We start from the raw sequence: 22500 nt of genomic DNA, 5'->3' as shown, positions 1-22500 counted from the left end.
ACAAACTCATCGAACTCTGTGATATTCTAAGCAGAAAAGTATTTCAAAAGTGGGCGTAAGTATTAAGGAATGCCTCACGAAGTGGTATAAACATTAGATCAGGTCTCAACCTGGAGGGTGTCAGCAATTTTCTAGGGGGGCACGAGCTCTAGGAAAACATTAAAAATTCTCTAATTACATTCGTTCTTCTCTTAACAAGAGTCGTTAAGAAGCAGTGTCGAGCATCTCAGTAATTCATTCCTAAATAAAAACACCCCTTCTCTTTCTCTTTTATTTAATTTTCCTTTAAATCTGGGAGGGAATTTTACTCATACATGCAAAGGGGGCGTGGAGGGAAGGACCAACTCTTAGAGGGGGCGTGGTAACAAAAAGGTTAAGAACCACTGTATTAGGTGAATAACGCTTCATGAAAATTTTGGCAATATTCAATCAAAAAATATTAGAAAGTAATGAAGTCTGTAGACTCGGTGAAAAATCGGAACTGGGACGTGTTAAAAGCACGTCTTCCTCTTCCCCTGACGGTTCAGTAAAGGATGTAGAGATTATCGTAACAAATTGATCGCAACGAACGCCTTTGTAAGTCGAACACAGCCACGAAAGTGACGCTTAAGTCGAGTTTGCTTTATTTTCCATTTTTAGCTTTCTATAAAAGAAAACTATTGAGATGGCTATTTGTCTGTCCGTCCGCACTTCTTTCTGTCCGCCCTCAGAGCTTAAAAACTGCTGAGGCTAGAAGGTTGCGAATTGGTATGTTGATCATCCACCCTCCAGTCATCAAACATAGCAAATTTCAGCCCTCTAGCCCCGGCAGCTTTTATTTTACTTAAGGTTAAAGCTAGCCATAATCATGCTTCTGGCAAATCAACAATACAGGCCACCATGGCCGGCTGAGAGTTTCATGGGCCGCGGCTCATACAGCATTATACCGAGACCACCTAAAGATAGATCTATTTTCGGTGGCCTTGATTATGCGCTGTACAGAAAACTCGATTGCGCGGAAGACACTTGGGTACATTTTTTCCTTATGTATTATAAAGTATTTTTTTTTTTTTTAAATTATGCATTTGCAGATATTCTAATTTAAATGAATTCATTCCTGAAAGCTAAAATGTAATACCATAATATTTCCATACACACGCTTTAGTGAATTTTTTAAAGTCTTCGAGTTCGTGAGCGTAAGATTTTTTTTTTCTTCCGTGATTTACCAACCACTTTTCCCACGTTCTTCCTTAACTGTTAAGATGCAAAATCAAAGACTAAGAATATCCTCTCCATTCTCAGAGTGAAAAACCAAAGACTAAGAATGCTGTTTCTATTATACTCACTTTTTACTTGTGCGAACCATACTGGAGATGAAGCCGCCATCCGGACTCCTATGGCGGGAGGTTGCCAGCTGCATGATAAGCATTTAAATTAATTTTTATTCACAATTATAATTTAAAACAAGAATATATATATATTTTATATATATATATATATATATATATATATATATATATATATATATTATATATATACATATAATGATAAAATTTATACAAAACGTAATAAATGATATTTAAACTGCTCAGAAAGATCAAACTGAGTTGAGTTACTAATAATTTTAACGAAAATATCAATACAGGTATTTAAAAAAGTTAGTTTTCTGTTAGTTTAATATATATATATATATATATATATATATATATATATATATATATATATATATATATATATATATATATATATATATATCAACAAAGTAATCTCATATTCCACCAAACTAGAACCACTCCAAAAGCATTAACCTCTCTCTCAGTTCTTCATTGGAGGGGTGGGTAGAGCTCTAGGCTAGCACGCTGTTGGCCCAGTGTTCGACTCTCCGACCGGCCAGTGAAAAATTAGAGGAATTTATTTCTGGTGATAGGAATTCATTTCTCGTCATAATGTGGTTCGGATTCCACAATAAGCTGTAGTTCCGTTGCTAGGTAACCAGTTCGTTCTTAGCCACGTCAAATAAATCTAATCCTTCGGGCCAGCCCTAGGAGAGCTGTTAATCAGCTCAGTGGTCTGGTTAAACTAAGATATACTTCTCTCTCTCTCTCTCTCTCTCTCTCTCTCTCTCTCTCTCTCTCTCTCTCTCCCTTACCTTAGGCTTAGCAAGTTCGATGACAGCCTCCGTCTGAGCGTGAGTGAGAAAATGATGAAAGACTACGATGTAAGGGTCGAGGGACATCTCCTCCAGCAGGAGGGGCATGATTGTGAAGTAGGGCGAGGCGCTGCTGACGAGCCGACAGACCAGTGTAGATTCGACCTCGATAGGCTGTAAGGGGGTACCACTCAGATTAGACAAAGGGGTCATTAGACCAAGGTCTAGATCACAAGGAGGAATACACATTAACAAACATGAAGCAACTAAAGTAAATTTAGACATATCTCTCTAAAATCATTCAAGAAAAAAATAGGCAGAAGAGACACTGAACTAGATTTAAACAGGGAAAATGTTATGGACAGTTCACTCAAAAAAATATCCGGTATTAAGTGTCATGTTTGACGTCCATTCATTGCACAAAAGAGGTATATTTATATTTTGACCTCATAGAATGAAAGAAGTATTTAAAGAAAAGGCCCTAATTATCATCCAAAAAGCATGAGGACTTGGTAGAGAGATAAATAACACAATGTGCATAGATGGGGTTCAGCGTCCTGCAAATGAGCCCTTCTGTGTAGGTGTATGAAGCGGCTAATGTTTTTGTTCTGCACAGGACATTCAACCCACGATTTAATAGTTAGAATGTGAATGTGCAAAGAACCCTTATCATTTTACTTTCTCTGGAGCCATAGTCATGGAAATGGTTTGATGATTAACATATTATATACCCCGTTCATGGTTAAGACTAGAACTGTGGTCATGTCACCCTACCCTCAGCCGTTCTCCTCTACACAGCCTGGAGTAATGTTCCTCCTCCTCTTCTTCGCTTTGCTGCTGATACAACTTCGGAACGAACTTGTTACTCGTCACATCCGCGTACCTGAGTTTCCGGGCGAGTGACTTGTTCACAGGTAAGGGATTCGTCTGCCAGTCCGCGCCTCTGGGACCACGCTTCTCCAGGATGTCGTCATGCTTTGGGTTGACAAGAAAGGCCAGGTTTGAAACACTGCATCCCCAAGAAGCTAAACTTTATTGTGGATAGGTTGATAAGGGGGCAAGGTCATCCTAGACCTAGGGTGACTCTTGGTGGGGGGGGGGATGCGAGGGAAGGATGGCAGTCTTAAAGAGTGGCTAGTGAAGGTGGGGGAAGAAATGGAGGTAGACCCATACGCGCATGAGATGATATTATAGCGAGGTGTTTTTCTCTTATATATTTACGGGCTCTTCATAATTCCAGGAACTCATGCTAGCATAAGGCAAGCTTGTTCTAACCACATCAACGTTTAAACATTATATATTTGCAAAACTGGAGTCGAGTGCTATCTTTTCTAATAGCACTGAAACTCGCTTCCCAAAAAACTTGACAACAATTTAGGGATGTTTTCATATTAAAGAATCATGTAAGCATTAGAAACTTGTAACAAAATGAAAACAAAGTTACTTTTTAACGGTTCTTAAGGCCTGGTAATTCACCGGACCGAGAACCAACACTCCACTTACGACTTGAACGGCGGCGCTTAGAAAGGGCTGGATCTCTTCTCTGGAGGCAGAAGTATCTCCTTCGTCGTCCGATCTCTCCAGGGCGGCCTCGAACCACTCAATGGCCTTGTCGTAATACCCCTTATTGAAGGCGTGCTTGCCAAGGAACAGGCAGTCGCGTGCATTCAGAGGCTTGCTGCTTTTGAACTCTTGTTGGGAAATAAGAGAATAGGTTATTCTCGAGTGTTGATTAGATTCTTCATAATATATACCAGAACTTCTTGATGATGATTTGATTTTATGATATTCAGGCCGTCAATCAAGCACTGGAGCGCTTTCAGCCATCCAGTGCTTAAGATAAAGAAAAGAGGGGGTTGGAGTGGTTAGACAGCAAGAAATCACTGCTAAGGCAGAGATAAGAGGGTGTTGGAGTGGTTAGACAGCAAAGAAATCGCTGCTAAGGCAGAGAAAAGAGGGTGTTGGAGTGGTTAGACAGCAAGAAATCACTGCTAAGGCAGAGATAAGAGGGTGTTGGAGTGGTTAGACAGCAAAGAAATCGCTGCTAAGGCAGAGAAAAGAGGGTGTTGGAGTGGTTAGACAGCAAGAAATCGCTGCTAAGGCAGAGAAAAGAGGGGGTTGGAGTGGTTAGACAGCAAGAAATCACTGCTAAGGCAGAGATAAGAGGGTGTTGGAGTGGTTAGACAGCAAAGAAATCGCTGCTAAGGCAGAGAAAAGAGGGTGTTGGAGTGGTTAGACAGCAAGAAATCATTGCTAAGGCAAAGAAAAGAGGGTGTTGGAGTGGTTAGACAGCAAGATAAAGAAATCCAGAAAATAAATGAGTCGAAGCACAAGGATCTAAAGGTGGAACTGGGAGAAACCCCCTCAGTTGAACTAAGAACTAATATTTAGAGAGGTTGGACAGCAAGCTTGAAAGAAGGAAGAGTGAACGTAGGGAGAGTAAAAGGCAAAATAATGGGCGCAGGTAAGAGCCGTGGAAACGCTACAAACACATTTAGTGACGACTACGGGATCCTTTTGATAGTATTTTATAGGAATATCTCAATACTGTAACATGGAAGAGGTTGTTAAGTTAGAATACATAGTAATAGTTAACGTCAAGATTGATCTATATTAGTATTTTCACGTTTTTAATAATAATAATAATAATAATAATAATAATAATAATAATAATAATAATAATATAATAATAATAATAATAACTAAAGACAATAATAATAATAATAATAATAATAATAATAATAATAATAATAGTAATAATTATAATAATAATAATAACTGAAGACAAAAAAGCAATTCGTACAGAGTCGACAACCTGAGGAACATACCTTGTTCCAGAAGCCCCACCCCGGTAAAGGTGCCAGCGGGGAGGGTGGTCATGTTGAGGTTGTACGTATCCTGCAACCTCACCAGGGCTACGGCAGCCCCGTGGAGGTCCTCGATGGCGGGAAAACTGGATCCCTCGCGGAATAGGACAACGCGCTGCACCAATTCTGTCCGGTGGAAGGAAAGAGGAAAATGAGTAGTGTTTTCTCCTTAAAAATACACATACACACATACATACATACACACACACACATATATATATATATATATATATATATATATATATATATATATATATATATATATATATATATATATATATATATATATACTGTACATACACACACATACACACACACACATATAAATATATATATATATATATATATATATATATATATATATATATATATATATATAGAGAGAGAGAGAGAGAGAGAGAGAGAGAGAGAGAGAGAGAGAGAGAGAGAGAGAGCCTTCTAGTTCCCAGGGAGGTTTTTTGGGATGGGGGTTGCTAACTCCATGCCCTTTTCTTAACGCAGCTGACGCCAGTACATATTGACGGCTGAGTCGACTGGTGGGAGGCAAGCCTGGATCGGACCACGAAACGTGAGCCCATTGTAAGTGTAAGTTAAGTAAAGTTTGAAATATGAAAATCACATTTTAATTCAATACAAGGAGTACAGTTATTTACGGTTTGAATGATCGTCTTTGTACTTTACCTGATTTTCCTACCTTCGAATTCCTCTTCTACCTGACGATGCTCGTAGATTTTTATGTTTACGTTGCAATTTTTAGCGAGAGAACAAACAAAAAACAAACAAACAACAAATAAAAAAAAACATAAAATCAAACAAACAATGTTGAAATCTGCTTCCATATCTATCAGTCATGATCTCACCCTGGGTGGCATTAGCATGCTGATTCATGGCGTCCTCCACACTTGCCCACTCAACAGTCAGCCTCTTGAGAAGAAGGTAGGCATCCACAGGATGAGCAACGACGGATGACAACGCGTCATCCGCAGCTGCCGGATGAGACGCGTTCGACGTCCACTTGTGATGGTTGTGTCTCCCTTGGTGCAGTTCACGGTAATCGTTCACGTACCTGAAAGAATAATGAGTATATAAATAAGAGAGGTTTATGAACATTGTTCCTTACGGCAGGTTCCAGTATTAAATCAATCAATCATTCGTAATTGAAAGGATACCAAAAAAAATTTATGGAATAAAAGAAGTGCAAAGAGAATAAGTTATTAAAATGTGAGGTGAGTGGCCCAGTGTCTGTTGATGATCCATCAGTGCATATGCATGAAGCAACTATTTTGTGGAAGATTTCATCAGTTAAAGTAAGAGTTTGACAGTGATTATTGCTTTTTTTTTTTCTACATAGCCACCTCCCGTTAGCGGAAATGCTTAGCGTTGCAAAAGAAATATAATAATGAAGATGAGAAAATAATTTCCAGTCTTTAAGAAGTGACTCACAAATGGAGGATGAAAACCACAGAGCAATTTTGAAACTAGCCAGAAGTGAGCCTTGTGTTATGCATGCAGTAGGTTAAAGTACGTTATTCATCAACCTCTTTCCTAAAAACCATTATAACTCCACTTTTCAAATGCTTCACAATTACTGTCGCAAGCAATGCCACCATCACTACGGTAAATATCAAAACCACAATAAAAGAAACATATGAAGATAAAAAAAAAAAAAGAGTCGATATAAAGCAAATACCACCGTCATATTACTTCAAATATTAAAACCACAATAAAAGGAACATAAATATAAAAACACAAACCGATATAAAATAAGGACATCATTTACTAATCATCAATGCCTTCAAAACTAAAATTCTAAACTTCCCTCCCGATGGAGGTCCTCTTAAAAACCCAGTATTTCAAAATTGCCTTGAGAATATAATAAAAAAATTATTTCTCCTCATCTAGTCCGTTTTTTGTCATTCTTGCATATTCATTTAATTTCTTGTACAGTTTGTTGACCTTCTGACCTGAACAATGAAAATCACTGAACAGTGATTTTTCATTTACATATTGCTGCAAAAATTAATCTTAATCCTTGGAGCAGTGTATGTTAAACTTACAATTCACACATAATACACACATAATACACACACATAGATACATGTGTATGTGTATATATATACACATACACACATATATATGTATATATATGCAGTATATATATATATATACATATATATATATATATATATATATATATATATATATATATATATATATATATATGTGTGTGTGTGTGTGTGTGTGTGTGTGTGCATGCATGCATAAATGTGTGAATAAGGGCTGCTAAGTAAAGTGGTTAGAGTAGATGAAAGGATGAATCAGAGTATTTTGAGACTGTTTGGTCATGTGGATAAAACGATCATAGGTGGTGTGTTGGTGAAAAGAGTGTATAATTCAGAACTACTGGAAAGGAAGGAGGAGAGGTGGTTTTAAAAAAGGCTTGGCTAGATGAAGTGAAAGAAGTATTGGAAAGGAAGGGCCTTAGTAAGCATGAAATCAGATACTGACAAATGATGTTTAGACGTGCTGCTGATGAACTTGCTGTGTAGTTATGTGAAACGGCTAAATCTATGGAAGTTTAACTGTACAGGGAGTTCATCCGCGACTCTGCAGTTAAAGTATGAATATGCCTTTGACCGTTGCGTTGTTTTATCTCTGGAACCGTTCCTCGTTGGGGGAAACGGCTTAATAATGAATAAAAGATGCGTACGTGTGTAATGCAAACAGAAACAAACACAGTCACCTCCTACGTATGATTGAACAATGAATTTAGCAACACTTGACTCATCCTCAAAGGCTTCGTACATAAACAAATTCAGCCTCAAGCATGAGAGCCATTTAGTTCATCCTCCTCACTAATGTAGCCTGGGGCCATTAGGTAATGGGGAAGTGCTGAGAGAATACTGGAGGAAGAAAAGGTGAGGAAAGGGGGAGGAGGTGTAGAAAGAGGGGAGGGGGAGGGGGAAGAAGTGTTTGAGAAGGGGAGAGAAGGTTAAAGATGCTCGATATTTTTTCCTCTTCTTTTTCTCTTTGAGAGAGATGAGACTTTGGCCCCAGGGGGTAACAGCAACCCGCCCTGAGGAGAGACGAGGCCAGTGAAAGTCTTCTTCTTCTTCTTCTTCTTGTTCTTCCTCATTATTTCTGCAGGTCTTCTCTTTGGCCCTCTTCCTCCTCGTCTTCCTATTCATATTCTTGAATGGTTTATCTTCAGTCTTCTACACTTCGTATCATTCTTTAGGCATCTTTAACCTAGCCTTGAAAATAATATCTTACATCATTATTACTTCTTTACTAAGCGGTTTCCTCTGCCTGAGAATTTCTTCCTCCGCTTCACCATTCTGCTCATTATTCAATCCCCCCTTTATCACCTCTTTTACCCCGTTTCCTAATGGCCTCTTTAACCTCTCATTCAGACACACACACACACACACACACACTCACACGTCCATTCCCTTTCGCCTGATTAAGGAACTTGACCATCCATTACCATTTCTTGGAATCTTGCGTCATTGACTTCAAAACTCAACCCGAGCATGAAGGATGAGAAAATTGGATATCCCGAGGGAGTAATTAAATGACCAGAACAGACGTCCAGACCACGCCCTCGTGTTATAAGAGGATACTTTATCAAATACCATCGCCTGACCGTGATTGCAAAAGGAATGAAAGCCTCTAAGGTTGTTATATTTATGAAATCCCACACATATTTGCCGAAAGGAGTTTCCGAGAGCCAGATTGCCAGGCTTCTTCAGTCTTACATCAACAGTCAAGTTGGCGAAAGCTGTCTTGGACATGTAAATACACAGAAATGTGAATGGAAACGGTTTTGAATTGTCTCGGACAGGAATTAAAGATGTAACATGTTGCAGTAAATGATCTTCATTTCTTCACGCAAAGAAACCCGAGGAAAATGTCATGGAGGAAAAGTTTGTAACTGGAGCTTAAATAGCGAAGTGCTTCCATTTTTAGTTATTACGGAAAATAACGAACATGCAAGCAAACGACGCCTTAATGCGAAGATGGAGAGGTTGCTTTCAGGTATTTCAGAGGAATGCAAAAAACAGCTGGCTTAGTCTCGGAAGAAATGCGAGCAGTTGCATGAAGTTACAGTAAAGCTTGAATGACATACGGAGGCTCTGATTAAAAATGAACGTCTGTACGATCTGCTCCAGGAGTTAGAGACCGTGCTGGCATAAGGCTAATTTAATCTACGACAATAATTTCGGACTTTGAGAAGAAAGGACTTTCTCAGTCTCCTCGCATTATTCACACTAAAAAAAATGCTGTCTGTCAAATTTCCACGCTCCTGAGACGCCATGTTAGGACACCATTTCTTCATAAAAAAATAAAAAAGGGCACATTTGATTTTTTGTTATAAACGACGCCTTACACAGATGTGGAGAAGGGAAAACAGGAATTGTGGACGCTTAGAGAGGAATTCAATATATATACAACTTATATATATATATATATATATATATATATATATATATATATATATATATATATATATATATATATATATATATATATAAGATAAAATCCATGAAGGAAACGGAAACACTGGAGTGCCATGAGGCCTACACGACACTTACGTCCTTTACTTAGCAGACTGAAGAAATATAAAAGTAAGTTTACAAAGAAAGCTCATATAAATGACAGATGGGGATTATAAAGGAAACATATGTACCTGGAATCCAGCACAATTGAAGAATTAGTAGAACTGCCAAAACAGGGTTAAATATCATTTATATGATCTTTCTTTGTAAACTTATTTTTATATTTCTTCAGTCTGCTAAGATAAAGGACGTAAGTGTCGAAAGGCCTCGCAGCACCCCAGTGTTTCCGTTTCCTTCGTGGATTTTATCTTTATTTATATATTCATCACGTTCCATATTTTCGTGATTCAGTTATACATATAAATTTATATACTATATATATATATATATATATATATATATATATATATATATATAATATATATATATATATATATATATATATATATATATATATATATATATATATATATATATGTAAAAGCAAACTTGCTTGTAAGGTATGAATGATGAGCTTTTTGCATGTAAGCAATAACTACGAAAGGTCTCTGTTTTGTCCTTCGGATTTGCTTAGCTCCTTACGTATCTATAATTAAATTTTGATATTTTGTTTACTCTAAATATCATATGATGTCTCCTGTAGATGGTTTATTAATAAATCAAAATAAATTAATGAAAATAATACTTGATTGAAATTTTAATTGCCGACTCTGCGATTGTTAATTTTTTAAATGTAAATCTTTATCGCCAACTCTACGGCAGCTATTTTTATTTTCTTTGTTTATTTATTATTTTTTTTAGGGAAATTCTCTCATGTCGCTTGGCTGCTGAAGATGGATTTAAAATATATATATATATATTATTATTGATTGGAACATTCTTTGACGGTGTTTTAAATCGATTTCAAAGTTCAAAAATGTCGATTTCCCGCGAGACTCAAGTTCCTCAGAATTTCTAAAGTTGTATAAAGAGTCAATTAATTTTATGAGAATGAAAAGTAATGAGACATATATCAGTTTCCAAGACATTTTGAATTTTTTTAAGAGGATTGTCGAAGCAACAGAGTAGTTTAAAAAGAATAATGGTAATCGTTGGCTGTCAGTGAAGAATGTGGAAATAATAATAATAATAATAATAATAATAATAATAATAATAATAATAATAATAATAATAAAACTGCTCCTTCATGTAGGTAACAAACTCTCTTTAGAGAGAGAGAGAGAGAGAGAGAGAGAGAGAGAGAGAGAGAGAGAGGGGGGGGTGGCGGGCTCTCTACACAGTCTCTTTTCTAGAGAGAGAGAGAGAGAGAGAGAGAGAGAGAGAGAGAGAGAGAGAGAGAGAGAAGGCTGATAGTTGTAGAAGGATTGAGGAGGGGGGAGGGGGGAGAGGGACGGAGGTGATGTTGCTGCTCTTAGCCAACGGAAGTCGCTTACGGTCCTGCGGCAGGGGCTTAGCGGTGACACACCATCGGCGGTGTAGCGCAGAAACAGCAGCAGAAGCCGCGGTAGGTGGACGGCTTCGGCGTCAGCGGCCCGTGACGTCTGAATTCCTGTCGCGTCTTGTCTGCGGTGCGACGGAACGCGTACCCTACCCCCTCAACTCACCCAGTCCCCCACCGACGTCGCGGCCGTGGCTGATCGATCAATCAATCAACACTGGACGCAACTTGATCCAGGTCACGAGTCGTTTAGTGATGGTCTTAAGAGGTTCGAAAATGGCAAGTGGGTCTGTTCTGCGATATTTCATTTCATTTTATTTTCCTCTTGTTTAGTAGGCCAAGCAGCTCATTCCGCTCTATCTAAATCAGTGTAATAATAATAATAATAATAATAATAATAATAATAATAATAATAATAATAATAATAATAATAATAATTACGATTAAAATTGTAAAAATGATAACAGGTTTCATTCAATCCAGGTCCGTGTGTAGGTCACCTAACTTGTCAGCAACCAAATGGGTGCATTTATTTGAAACTTAATTTCTATTTAAACTTACATATATTTGTAATGTTGCGGAAACATAAGGTTACATTCTCAACCACAAATGGACACACACAAACAAACATGTCATTAATTGCTTTTAGTCCAATTAGATTTAAAATTTCTTTCTTCAGTCCTTTAATCTTGCTCTCAACACTTCATTGGAAGAGATGAGGAATTATTGTGCTTTCTAGTTTTCTCTAAAAGAAAACTATTGTGCCGGCTTTGTCTGTCCGTCAGCACTTTTTCTGTCCGCTCCCAGGTCTTAAAAACTACTGAGGCCAGAGGGCTGCAAATTGGTGTGTTGATCATCCACCCTCCAATCATCAAACATACAAAATTGCAGCCCCCAAGCCTTAGCAGCTTTTTATTTTGTTTAAGGTTAAAGTTAGCTATAATCGTGCATCTGACAACTATATAGGACAGGCCACCACCGGGCCGCGGTTAAAGTTTTATGGGCCGCGGCTCATATAGCATTATAACTAGACCACCGAAAGAATGATCTGTTTTCCATGGCCTTCGTTATACGCTGTACAGAAAATTCGATTGCCCCTTAGAAACTTCGGGCATTTTTTTTACTTGTTATTTATTTATCTGAATGTCTATCCAGTTACTAATTTATGTTTATCCTATGGTTACTTTTCTGTTCATTCATTAAAGCGGCAGGTGAATGCAAAACAAGACGTAATAAACAGACGAAATGGGGGACAGTTCTTGCAGATAAAAAAAAAAGAAAAAAGATAAAAGAACGCCAAGAATGGTTAGTTTCCTAGGCTTAATAACTAACAAGACTCCTTCACTCTAAATTCCTCTCTGTACCTGGACGGAGCAGGGGGGGACGAGGGGGAGGGGGAAGGATGGGGATTGTTTAATACAACCGGCCTTCCTATCCACCCACGCCTGTATAACAATTAATAACCGCAACCACAACAGCTCCCATACAACAAGAACTTTCCTCATCTGCGTCGGCATACTTGACCATAACACTTTCGATTGGTTCGTTTTATTGAGACACAGCAAACATGATTTTACCGGGGCTTGTTTGGTTGGGAAATGACAACACTGGCAATCCACACTGAGCAATGTTTCCCTTAAACTTTTGGATAGCATCCTGAAAAGATTCTTAATTCCGATTTTGTTTTTGTTTTTTATTATCGACTTAATTTTTAATTTTGAGGTCTTTTTTTATTATGGACTTCATTTTTTATTTTGAGGTCTTTTTTTTATTATGGACTTCATTTTTTATTTTGAGGTCTTTTTTTTCATTATGGACTTCAGTTTTTATTTTGAAGTCTTTTTTTTTTTTGTTACGGACTTCATTTTTTATTTTGAGGTCTTGAAAATTCAGCAAAGGATGTCATTGAGCAAGGGAACGATATTAGTAAGGTAATGTTGCTAATCAATATCTAACAATCTGTACAATTATGAACCACAAATAATCAGAAAAGCATTATGTATGAAATGTCTAATTCATGAAATTTTGGCTTCCGAGCCAAGCGGCTACTGGGGTACTTTCAGTCATTCAGTACTAAGACAGTGAAAAGAAGGAGTTGGAGTAAGTGGACTGCAGAGAAAGAGATCTAGAAAATAAAGATGAAATACAAGGATCGAAAAGCGGAACTTAGAGAAAACAACACGGTTGCACTTAGAAGTTAATAGGTAGAGAGGTTGGACGGTAAAATAACAGAGCGAAAGCAGGAATGGAGGTAAAATAAAAGGCTAAAAGATGAGTGCAGCCAGGGCCCGCAGTGACGCTGCAAACGCCCTATAGTAATGTCTACAGTGGGCCACTTGAGATGCACTGACGGCACAGCCCCCTTGCGGTGAAGTATTGGTGTAGTTCCACGAAATAATGTCTAGCAAATCTCGTTCAACAAAGAAACCTACGGCAAAGGAGCAACTAAGTTACACTAGCTTAGCAACATAAGGCAAGTTAATAAGTTGACAAATTTAGAAAGCCGAAATCAGGTCCTTAAAGAGGATAACTCTGATAATCCCAAGCCTGTTTTTCTGGAGCTGACGGTAAATATCAGACGCCGATATCCACCGAGGCTAAACGTAATTGGAGGAGGCTTAGTCTGCTCACCTACCACTGGAGATTACAGTTCAAATACATCAGCCAATCAGAAATAAGGTAGCAGTGCCTGTGATATTGCCTGTGGATATCTAACGTCAAATATAAACATTACTATAAAGATGGCTTTCTGAATGTTCCTTTAAGTGTAGCATTACGACGACCCAAAGACTAGAAATTGAGGGAACATCATTGGAAACTTACAATGGAAGACATATTAAGCAAAGAAACATCAGCAAGTAAAACTCTTTTTTTTTTCTGTAATTGTCTCCGATAAGACCACAAGAGTTTGAGACGTAAGTCCATAAGTCTTTAAACTGAATTTTAAATAAATTACTAGATTAATATCCGAGCAAAAGTTTATTGAAAACTGGCACGCCAGATTACTAATGAGCTTTGCAAAATAGCTGATTCGTGAGCTATGTCTGTACTAGAAGCGAAATTCCGATTAAGAAAGAGTGTTTTTAAGTATCTCAATTTTGACGAGATGCCTTAAATAGGTGGATAACATGATGATTGTTCTCTTCGGGTTGATAGGCTCATGTATGAAACTAATAAACTAAGATTTCTTTGACTCTAGTTGCACTAACCGTTAATTAATGATATTCATTTTGCTGAAAACACCCATACAAGTACAAAATGAATAGATACATAAAACCTTGAACGCGTTATGTTTCTTTACTTTCATTTTCTTACATTTATGTTGTCTTTGACAGCCTGTTTTCATCAAATTTAATTTCAGTTAGCAATCGGACTGGTCATTCAGTGGAGGGAAAGAATAAAAATGAGATTTTAACGAACAGAAGTGCATAAAACGTATGAAAAAGGGAAGATATGAAATGAAAAGAAAAAGAATTTACGAAGAGTAAAACTGATAAGCAAACTGAAAGGGCTGTAAAAGAAAGAGAAACGACAAAACCACAACAGTAATAGACCCCGGTGACTGGACGGACAAGGCCGGTCATTTTAGAAGAGAATGATTTCCACCTTTCGCAAAGAGGATGGCCTATTACTCTATGGCAGATGATGGCAGATGATGCTTGATGGCGGAGAGAGAGAGAGAGAGAGAGAGAGAGAGAGAGAGAGAGAGAGAGAGAGAGAGAGAGAGAGATTTCATATAGTGCCCTATACATATCTTGCACATTATGAACGCAGTAACAGTGCATTTATCTACCGTTGCAACGAGAAAAAAGATTGGTGCAGACTAGACTTGGAAAAAGATTTCAAGCATAAAAAACCTTCTGTCTAAACACCTCCCGTATCACTCTGTCAATTCGTCTGTCAATCCCGTCTTAATAACCGCAAGTAATGAGACTGCAATTAAAGCAGCAATCAAGCCATTACCGAAAAAAAGAGTAACATGGCATCATTCACACAGTCAATCACGATTGACAGAATTGAAGGAATGAGATGAAAGGGAGGAGAATGGTGGGGGGGGGGGGGGAGAAATTCAAGTTGTTGGAAATTGAAGTAGTTTGGATGGATATTGGGTTGGATGACAGAAGGAGAATGGAATGAGGTGGATGATAGAGGTGGGAAATAGTGGGTTGGATGATGGATTGGGAGTAGAATGGGGTGGATGATCGAGTTGAGATGTAATAGGTTGGATGATCAATGGAGAAAGGAGTAAGGGTAGATGACGGAGGCTGAACGTAATGGGGTTTGATGACAGAAGGGGAACTGAATAAGAAGGGGGAGGTTGATGAAGGAGAGAAAAGGATGAGGAGGAGGAGGAGGAGGAGGAGGAGGAGGAGGAGGAGGAGGAGGAGGAGAAGGTATCACTTCAGTACCTCTTGCAGACGTCTCTCATTTCACCTTCTCACCTCTACCCACAATACATGGTTACAAACACCCCACCCTCCCCTTCCACTCTCCCCCACCCCCGATCCCCATCTTACCTGCCGAAGGCCCTGCACACAAACACACACAAGACGCCCTCTCACGCCTATGGCACTTACCCTTCCCTCATCCGCCCACAAAACGCCCATCTCAGCCCCTTCGGCTCAATCCATTGTAACCTACATCACGAGGAGGAGTTTTTACAGAGAAACGTTTACCATTCTAAAAATATTCCGGGAATTCCTTTTGGTTAAATTAAATTGTTCTTGTGCCTCCAATTTAAGAACTCGGTTTTCCCTTTTGGAGATTTTTAGGCAGTTATGACCATTAACTGCAAATTTCACTTAATTTAGATGGCGTTTGGCTGAGGGGGCGGCTTTAAGGAATAACGATAATTTTTTCATAGCCTTATTCACTATGTAAGCGTTAAATCGATGATGAAACCTTTATAAGAAAAACTTCCTAAGTCCTAATCATTACATTTAGAATTTTTCTTTTTCCATAATGTACTAAAAAACCTGTCCTGATGACACGTATCTTAACTGAGGTGGGGTAGTCACGTGATGGGAATGCTAAAAATCCCAAAAAATGATTAAAGATAATTAATTTCTCGCTTTAAGTAAAAAGAGAACGGGATATACCATTACAATCCTGAACATAGTGGAAAAATCGCGAGACCGGTGTTTCAAAAATTCCTGGGCATTACTTCACATTCAGAACCAAGACAGTGTTGGATAAGACGGGAAACTGAGGAGTTGGGGAGGGGAATGAAAGGACGCTGGAAAAAGAAGTAAAGTAAGAGGTTAAAAGGTATGGGGCAGACCCACAGGAACCGAATAATAACTAATTACCTTCTCTGGCAGGTGATCTGGGAATGATGGCTCCTTCGCGAACTCGTTAATTTAATACCCTGCAGTCCTTTTTCTCCTCCCCCTCCAAAAAACCCACCCTAAAAAAACAGCCCCCTCCAAAAGACCTAGCCCGCCTCCAAAACACCTAGCCCCTACCAAAAAGCCAGTCCTCCTAAAAAATCCTAGCCCACTCCGAAAAACACCCTTTTCAAAAAAAAACATAGCCCTCCAAGAAAACCAGTCCTCCAAAAACAAAATCATAGCCCCCTCCAAAAAAAAACAGCCCCCTCCGAAAAACCCAGCCCTCCTAAAACAATCCTAGCTCTCTCAAAAAAAAGTCCCTCCAAAAAAGTCATACAAAAAAACCCAGTTCTAAAAAAGAAGCCCGTTCCAAAAAAACCCAGCCCCGTAAAAAAAACAGCCTCCTCGAAAAACAGTCCCCCTCCTATATACCCACCCGCACCCGCCCTCCCCACCCCGTTTCCCCAAAATCGTCTCCGTTGCCAATCCTTCCTGAGGGAGGCCCGTGACCCTAACCCCCATCCGCCTAATTAGGACTCGAGCCCTCCTGGGGCCCAACCTCCCTGGCACGTTTCTTCTCCGGGTCAAATATTTCACCGCAGCCGATAAAAGGAGGAGGCGGTGGGCGGCGCTCATATCCGCCAGTGATTGTTTATGTCGACATTTTTTTTATTTATTTATTTATTTTTTTTTTTTTTTGCTTTTCGCGGCCTCTGGAAATTACGTGTTTGGGGTGTAGCACAACATACGTTCGTTTACAAACACACGCACACACACACACACACACACACACACACACACACACACACACATATATATATATATATATATATATATATATATATATATATATATATATATATATATATATATATATATATATATATATATATATATATATGTATATATATTTATATACATGTATAAATATATATACATACATATGTATACACATTTTTATTATATATATATATATATATATATATATATATATATATATATATATATATATATATATATACATGTATGTATGTATGTGTGTGCGCGTGTGTGTATGTTTTTGTCTATGTGTGCGTAATTCGCCAAAGATATTCTTAACCCATGTTAAGAACCCCAAACTTTAACTCAAACTTATGTAGTGTACGTAAATCCCCTCAAAAATTTCTCAGTAAAAAATAAACCCCCTGTAGAAATGAAAGAAAAAGTAAAATATAGTAAGAAAAAATAACATGTCTCGTCAATCATTTCAAAGGTTAAGGAAAATTTTCCGAAAATACACAAACGTTCGTTGGGTGACGCCAATCCCTTTATCTCTGAAGTTTGCTGAGGGACGATACCAGAGTACATCTTCCGTTTGCGCATGGGTAGTCATTGCTATCTGTCCAGCACTATCGACTGTGACAGTAACTACATCAGTTCTGCTGTTGTAATTACCTCTATAAAAATTCTAAAGACACTTTTTACTAAGTCATAGTTTTATCGACATACTTAACATCTGCATATGTGAGAAACGATCTGATATGCAGTTAATCAATTGATAATACAAAAGAAATTAATTGAAGAAGTGTGAATACATAACATGTCATCTGTACATCCAAGAAATAGTACACCAGACAGAAAATGAGTTGAATGCAGTGATCAATGAATTAATAATACAAAATAAATTTTTTGTCGAAATACAAATACATCAGCATACCATCTGTGCATCCAAGAAATCGTACACCACACAGAAAATGAGTTGAACGCAGTAATCAATCAATTGATAATACAAAATAAAATTTTTATAGAAATACGAATACATCAACATATCATCTGTCATCCAATAAATATTACACAGGGTACAAAAGACAATAAAAGAGCTACTGGAGAAAATACTGAAGAAAAGTTCTAGCGAGGTCACTGGCGAAACTCCTCAATCACCAGCAACCAGAATCCACGTCAATTATGGCAGAGAGAAATTCGACCGCAATCCGCGTTGACAAAAGCAACAATGTCTTCCAAAAAGCCTCCAATAGGAGAAGGAGCATTTAGGTGAAGGTTTTAACCTTCGGAAAGCCATTGGAAGCACAGGCGACTGGAAATCGCTTCCCTGCGCTGCGCGGCCGCTGGAATCTCTTAATGAAGCGTGAGCTGGAATCTGGAAGTGACTGGATGCGAAATGGGGAAAGGCTGTTTGAGGCGAACGATGGTTTCCAGAGGGTTTCACGTTTTGTGAAGTCATTGTAAATTTCTCTCTGATGATTATATGAAATGTTTAAATGGTACATTTAAATACTGATGGAGACTTGTAGTCTTTGTGTCTTTGGAATGTGTGGATGACCTGAGGGAAGGTTTTCCTTGAGTATCAGGCAGGTCATTGGACTTGTCTTATGACTTGTTTGCTAAGAATGTAAACACACATTATGAATAATAATAATGATGCGGTTATCAGTCCATGGCGCGTAAATAATAGGCAGTAAAATCCGCTTTCTATAATTACCTGATTCGCATATGTTCCCATTACCATTCATGCACAAACAGGTACGCGCATACGTGAGGGAATATGTGCATAATCAACACATCAGCATGATAGGAAACAGGGCCAAATTCTTCAGCAAACCTTTGCAGAGGATGTGGTGTCACCCAGCGAAAGTTTATATATATATTTTCTGAAGCGAATTCTTTATTATAATATCCACCATTTTAAGACGACCAAAACAAGAAAATGAAAGAAAGGTGATATATGCAGTTTTAGGTAGCTAGTACATCATTTTAAAAGCTTATAAAGTTAGGTTCCGAGCGTTTTTAGCAAGCAACTAACTAACAAACATTTTGCATTAGTAAATCAGTAGTCTGCATTCTTCGCGCACACTTGAGCATAGTATAACTATTTAAAGGTGGAGGAGCATTAAATGACAAATCTTGATGGCATTGGTTCTCTCTGCAAAAATGAAACATGGGTGAGACAGACCTAGGTTCCGTCTTGACCAATAAAGCTTGGGTAGGATTAAACTGGTTCCTTCTGATAAAATGAAGCGTGGATAAGACGAATTGTAAAATCAACAAGAGAATAGACAGGCTCTGTCAAACCATTACCTCAGCAAAACATGTTGCTGTCAACAAGTAAAAGCCCCAGGAAAGGACGTATTAGGTAATCTAAGAGGAAAATCTGGAGGAGTACACAAATAATAATGATAATGCAATGAAAGAAAGTGCAATGCTAAATTATCTCCTCGCAGTGACGAACTACGTGTCTGAGAAAGTTATACTCAACCAGAATGGGAAGGTTTCCAAGGAGAGTTATGGCGATCAGAGAAAATAAGTAAGAATTTCTGAGTGTAATTTTTTTTATGACGTGTATAGGTTGAGTAAAAAAATAATCTATTTCAGTACGATCATCGTTTGTTTCAATCTGCTCCAGCAAGCTGTCATCTGATCGGCTCTCGCTTTGACAAGGACACGCCATTTTGATTTCTTTATTTTTTTTATGAAAAACATTCCTGGAAGTTCTAGCCGAGATTACACTTAGTGTCAATTGTGTTCTCTTCAATTTTTTTAGGACACAAAATTCCCTCTTCCTAGCAACTCTTGAAGAAGCACTACTTGCAAATTTGCAAAATGAACAACAACTCGAAGAAGGCTCCTGAATTGCAATATCCTAGCGAGAGACTGAGGGAACATTTTTATAGCCGTCGTAAAGGTGTGGTGAAGCCATTCGGATGTTGGCAATCGAGATATTGCTCTTGTTTTCCGAACAGTTGGCAAACAGGTAAATATGCCAACAGACAAACACGCAAAGAAAAAGGGACTAAATATTATCGTATTTATGATGAGCAACCTACTTCTGGATAAGACTAAGAAAATATGAACTATGTGCAAACAAACGTTCACGTGACTTCAAGAGCCTGGAACACCTACGATGCCTGGAAAATCTAAGTAAAAAAAAATATTTATATATATGCTGTGTGTATATACAGAGATATATATAATATACATATCATAGTCAAGAATAATATCCCAAAATCGTTTGAATTCGAGTAAGCAGATGGTATAATTTTAGACAACGTGAGAATTATTGATAGACAATGCTATAAGTGCCTGTGAATTTGGTTAATTGAAATATCCTCACTTTGTGGTATCGCTACGCTTCCTTCAACTTTGCGATTCTGAATGATAATAATAATAAAAAATACAACAAACAAAATACAAATTGAAGCAAACAAAGCAACTCATAATTACTGGTGTTACTTTTAAGAAACGTTGCCCAAAGGAACGAAACCAAAGAGGATATCGGAGATCTTAGTGAACGCAACCGCGACCAAATGTCAAGGCCTACGCTGTCTTCCGTCGATTTTCCAGATCAACAAGCTGACATATTGCGAGATACGAGTTCAAAACGAAGATTTTAGGAAAACAAAGCGAATTAAAAAGGAAACGACGGTTGCGTAAACAAATACGGGAGGCAAAATAAGAAAAAAAAGGGGAAGAAAAACCTTACAATGCGACATGTGCGAAAAAAAGCGTGACGAGCAGTTTCTCACCGTTTAGTGACGGCTCGTGAGAACGCTGGAACGTTTCCAGGCCCGTCATTTAGTTTTCGTGTCTTCTGGCAACTGCTTGATCAAAGCAAGGTACTTCACGCAATAGATAATCCCGAGACACGTCCCACATCCTGAACTAGACATTACATTGCTGATAAAGGCGCCACTTGTCAAAGAGGGGCAACTGAAAGTGTTTTTAACGCGCTGCATGCAAATTTTGTCAAATGACTTCCCGCCTTTGGCAACTCGAGTAATTAGTGAAGCCCGCAACCGCCACACCATCAAGTAATGACTCCCGCGGTTTATGGAGGAACATTGCCTTGTTTTCTGTAGAGATAACTTTTAAACTTTACATATCCATATGAACTGTTGTGAACTAGAAAAAATAGAAGGCAGGCTGTGTTTAGGCACGTGTGGAGGTGTGGCGGGTGAGGGCAAAGAGGAAGGAATTTTGTGCTGATAAGATCATTTGAAATATTATTATAATTTGCAGTAAAGGATGGATTTAGGAGTGAATGGATAAACTAAACAACTGGCTAAGAAAATTTCCACCGAAAGGTTAAGGTAGTGGATGCATTAACGATAAAAGGAAACCCAAAATCTAAGCAGAGCAAATACATTATAAAACTGCAAGGTGATCTCAGTTATAACCAGTTTTTATTGATTGAAACTGAACACGAGAAAATAGGAAAAACCTAACATCATATTACTAAATAGACTGAACTGAATTGAATATAGAATTTAGGCCAAAGGCCAAGCACTGGGACCTATGAGGCCATTCAGTGTTGACACGGAAATTGACAGCAAAAGGTTTGAAAGGTGTAACAGGAGGAAAACCTCGCAGTTGCACTGTGAATCAATTGGTTAAGAGAGGGTGGAAAGTAAGATGGAAGAAAGAAAATACGAAAGAAGGTGCAGTAAAAGGAACGAAAGGGGTTGCAGCTCGGGGCCGAAGGCACGCTGCAAAGAACCCTAAGTAATGCCTACAGTGCACCGCATGAGGTGCACTGACGGCAATACCCCCGTACGGGAACTAAATAGATTAAAGGATTTCTTATACATAAAAACTGCAAAACAAATTATTAATTTTCTCAACAAAGATATCTGATCAGTATCTTATTTCTCGGAATAGTAATATTTACAGATAAGGAAAGATTACGTCAAAGATGTCTATTTTCGGTTATGAATTAGATTACAAGTTATTGGTTTATCAAAAGGTAACCAGTAATACAATGCATTCTTACATGGCTCTGATGATCAAACTTCTTAACGGATCTATCATAATCATAAGATGAAAATCAAATTCATTATATTTTACTTTCATCTTTTAGCTTTTACTGAGGGAATTCTTGATTGTTTATAAATCGAAGAAGGATTTAGGCGCTGAGATATTAGGAAATAGAAATGTCAAAATAGAAATGTCACTTCCTGCTTCTTAAAAGACTTTTATATGATATATAGGCCTAGCCTAGAGACTCTGGAGGGCAGGCTTTAATTCCGCTATAAACCGCCGCTATTGTGAAAATCCGCCTCGATCGGCCTAAATAAACATCAAGCCAATTTCTTATTTGCTCCTGTCTGCTTTTCAACCCGAGCGACGATGAAAGCGATTTTGTAAATCCATTCTCGTCAAGCTGTTCTCGCCTGTTCTATCTAAT

At 38.2% G+C, this 22500-nt stretch overlaps 1 protein-coding gene across 1 annotated transcript in view; it reads right to left on the bottom strand.

Annotated features, from left to right (window-relative positions):
* Window positions 1-22500, bottom strand: part of LOC136847133 (prolyl 4-hydroxylase subunit alpha-2-like) — a 41814-nt gene that overhangs the window by 6738 nt on the left and 12576 nt on the right. Inside the window, exons 3-8 of the mRNA XM_067118490.1 lie at window positions 5856-6061; window positions 4957-5121; window positions 3632-3819; window positions 2903-3103; window positions 2129-2302; window positions 1326-1393 (exon numbers count right to left, since the gene is read on the bottom strand). Coding sequence (XP_066974591.1) covers window positions 1326-1393; window positions 2129-2302; window positions 2903-3103; window positions 3632-3819; window positions 4957-5121; window positions 5856-6061 — 1002 coding nt within the window. The remainder of the gene's footprint in view (window positions 1-1325; window positions 1394-2128; window positions 2303-2902; window positions 3104-3631; window positions 3820-4956; window positions 5122-5855; window positions 6062-22500) is intronic.

Source organism: Macrobrachium rosenbergii, chromosome 16 (assembly GCF_040412425.1).
Source record: "Macrobrachium rosenbergii isolate ZJJX-2024 chromosome 16, ASM4041242v1, whole genome shotgun sequence".
NCBI classification, from domain to species: Eukaryota; Metazoa; Arthropoda; class Malacostraca; order Decapoda; family Palaemonidae; genus Macrobrachium; species Macrobrachium rosenbergii.
This window is presented reverse-complemented; position numbering and strand designations above follow the sequence as displayed.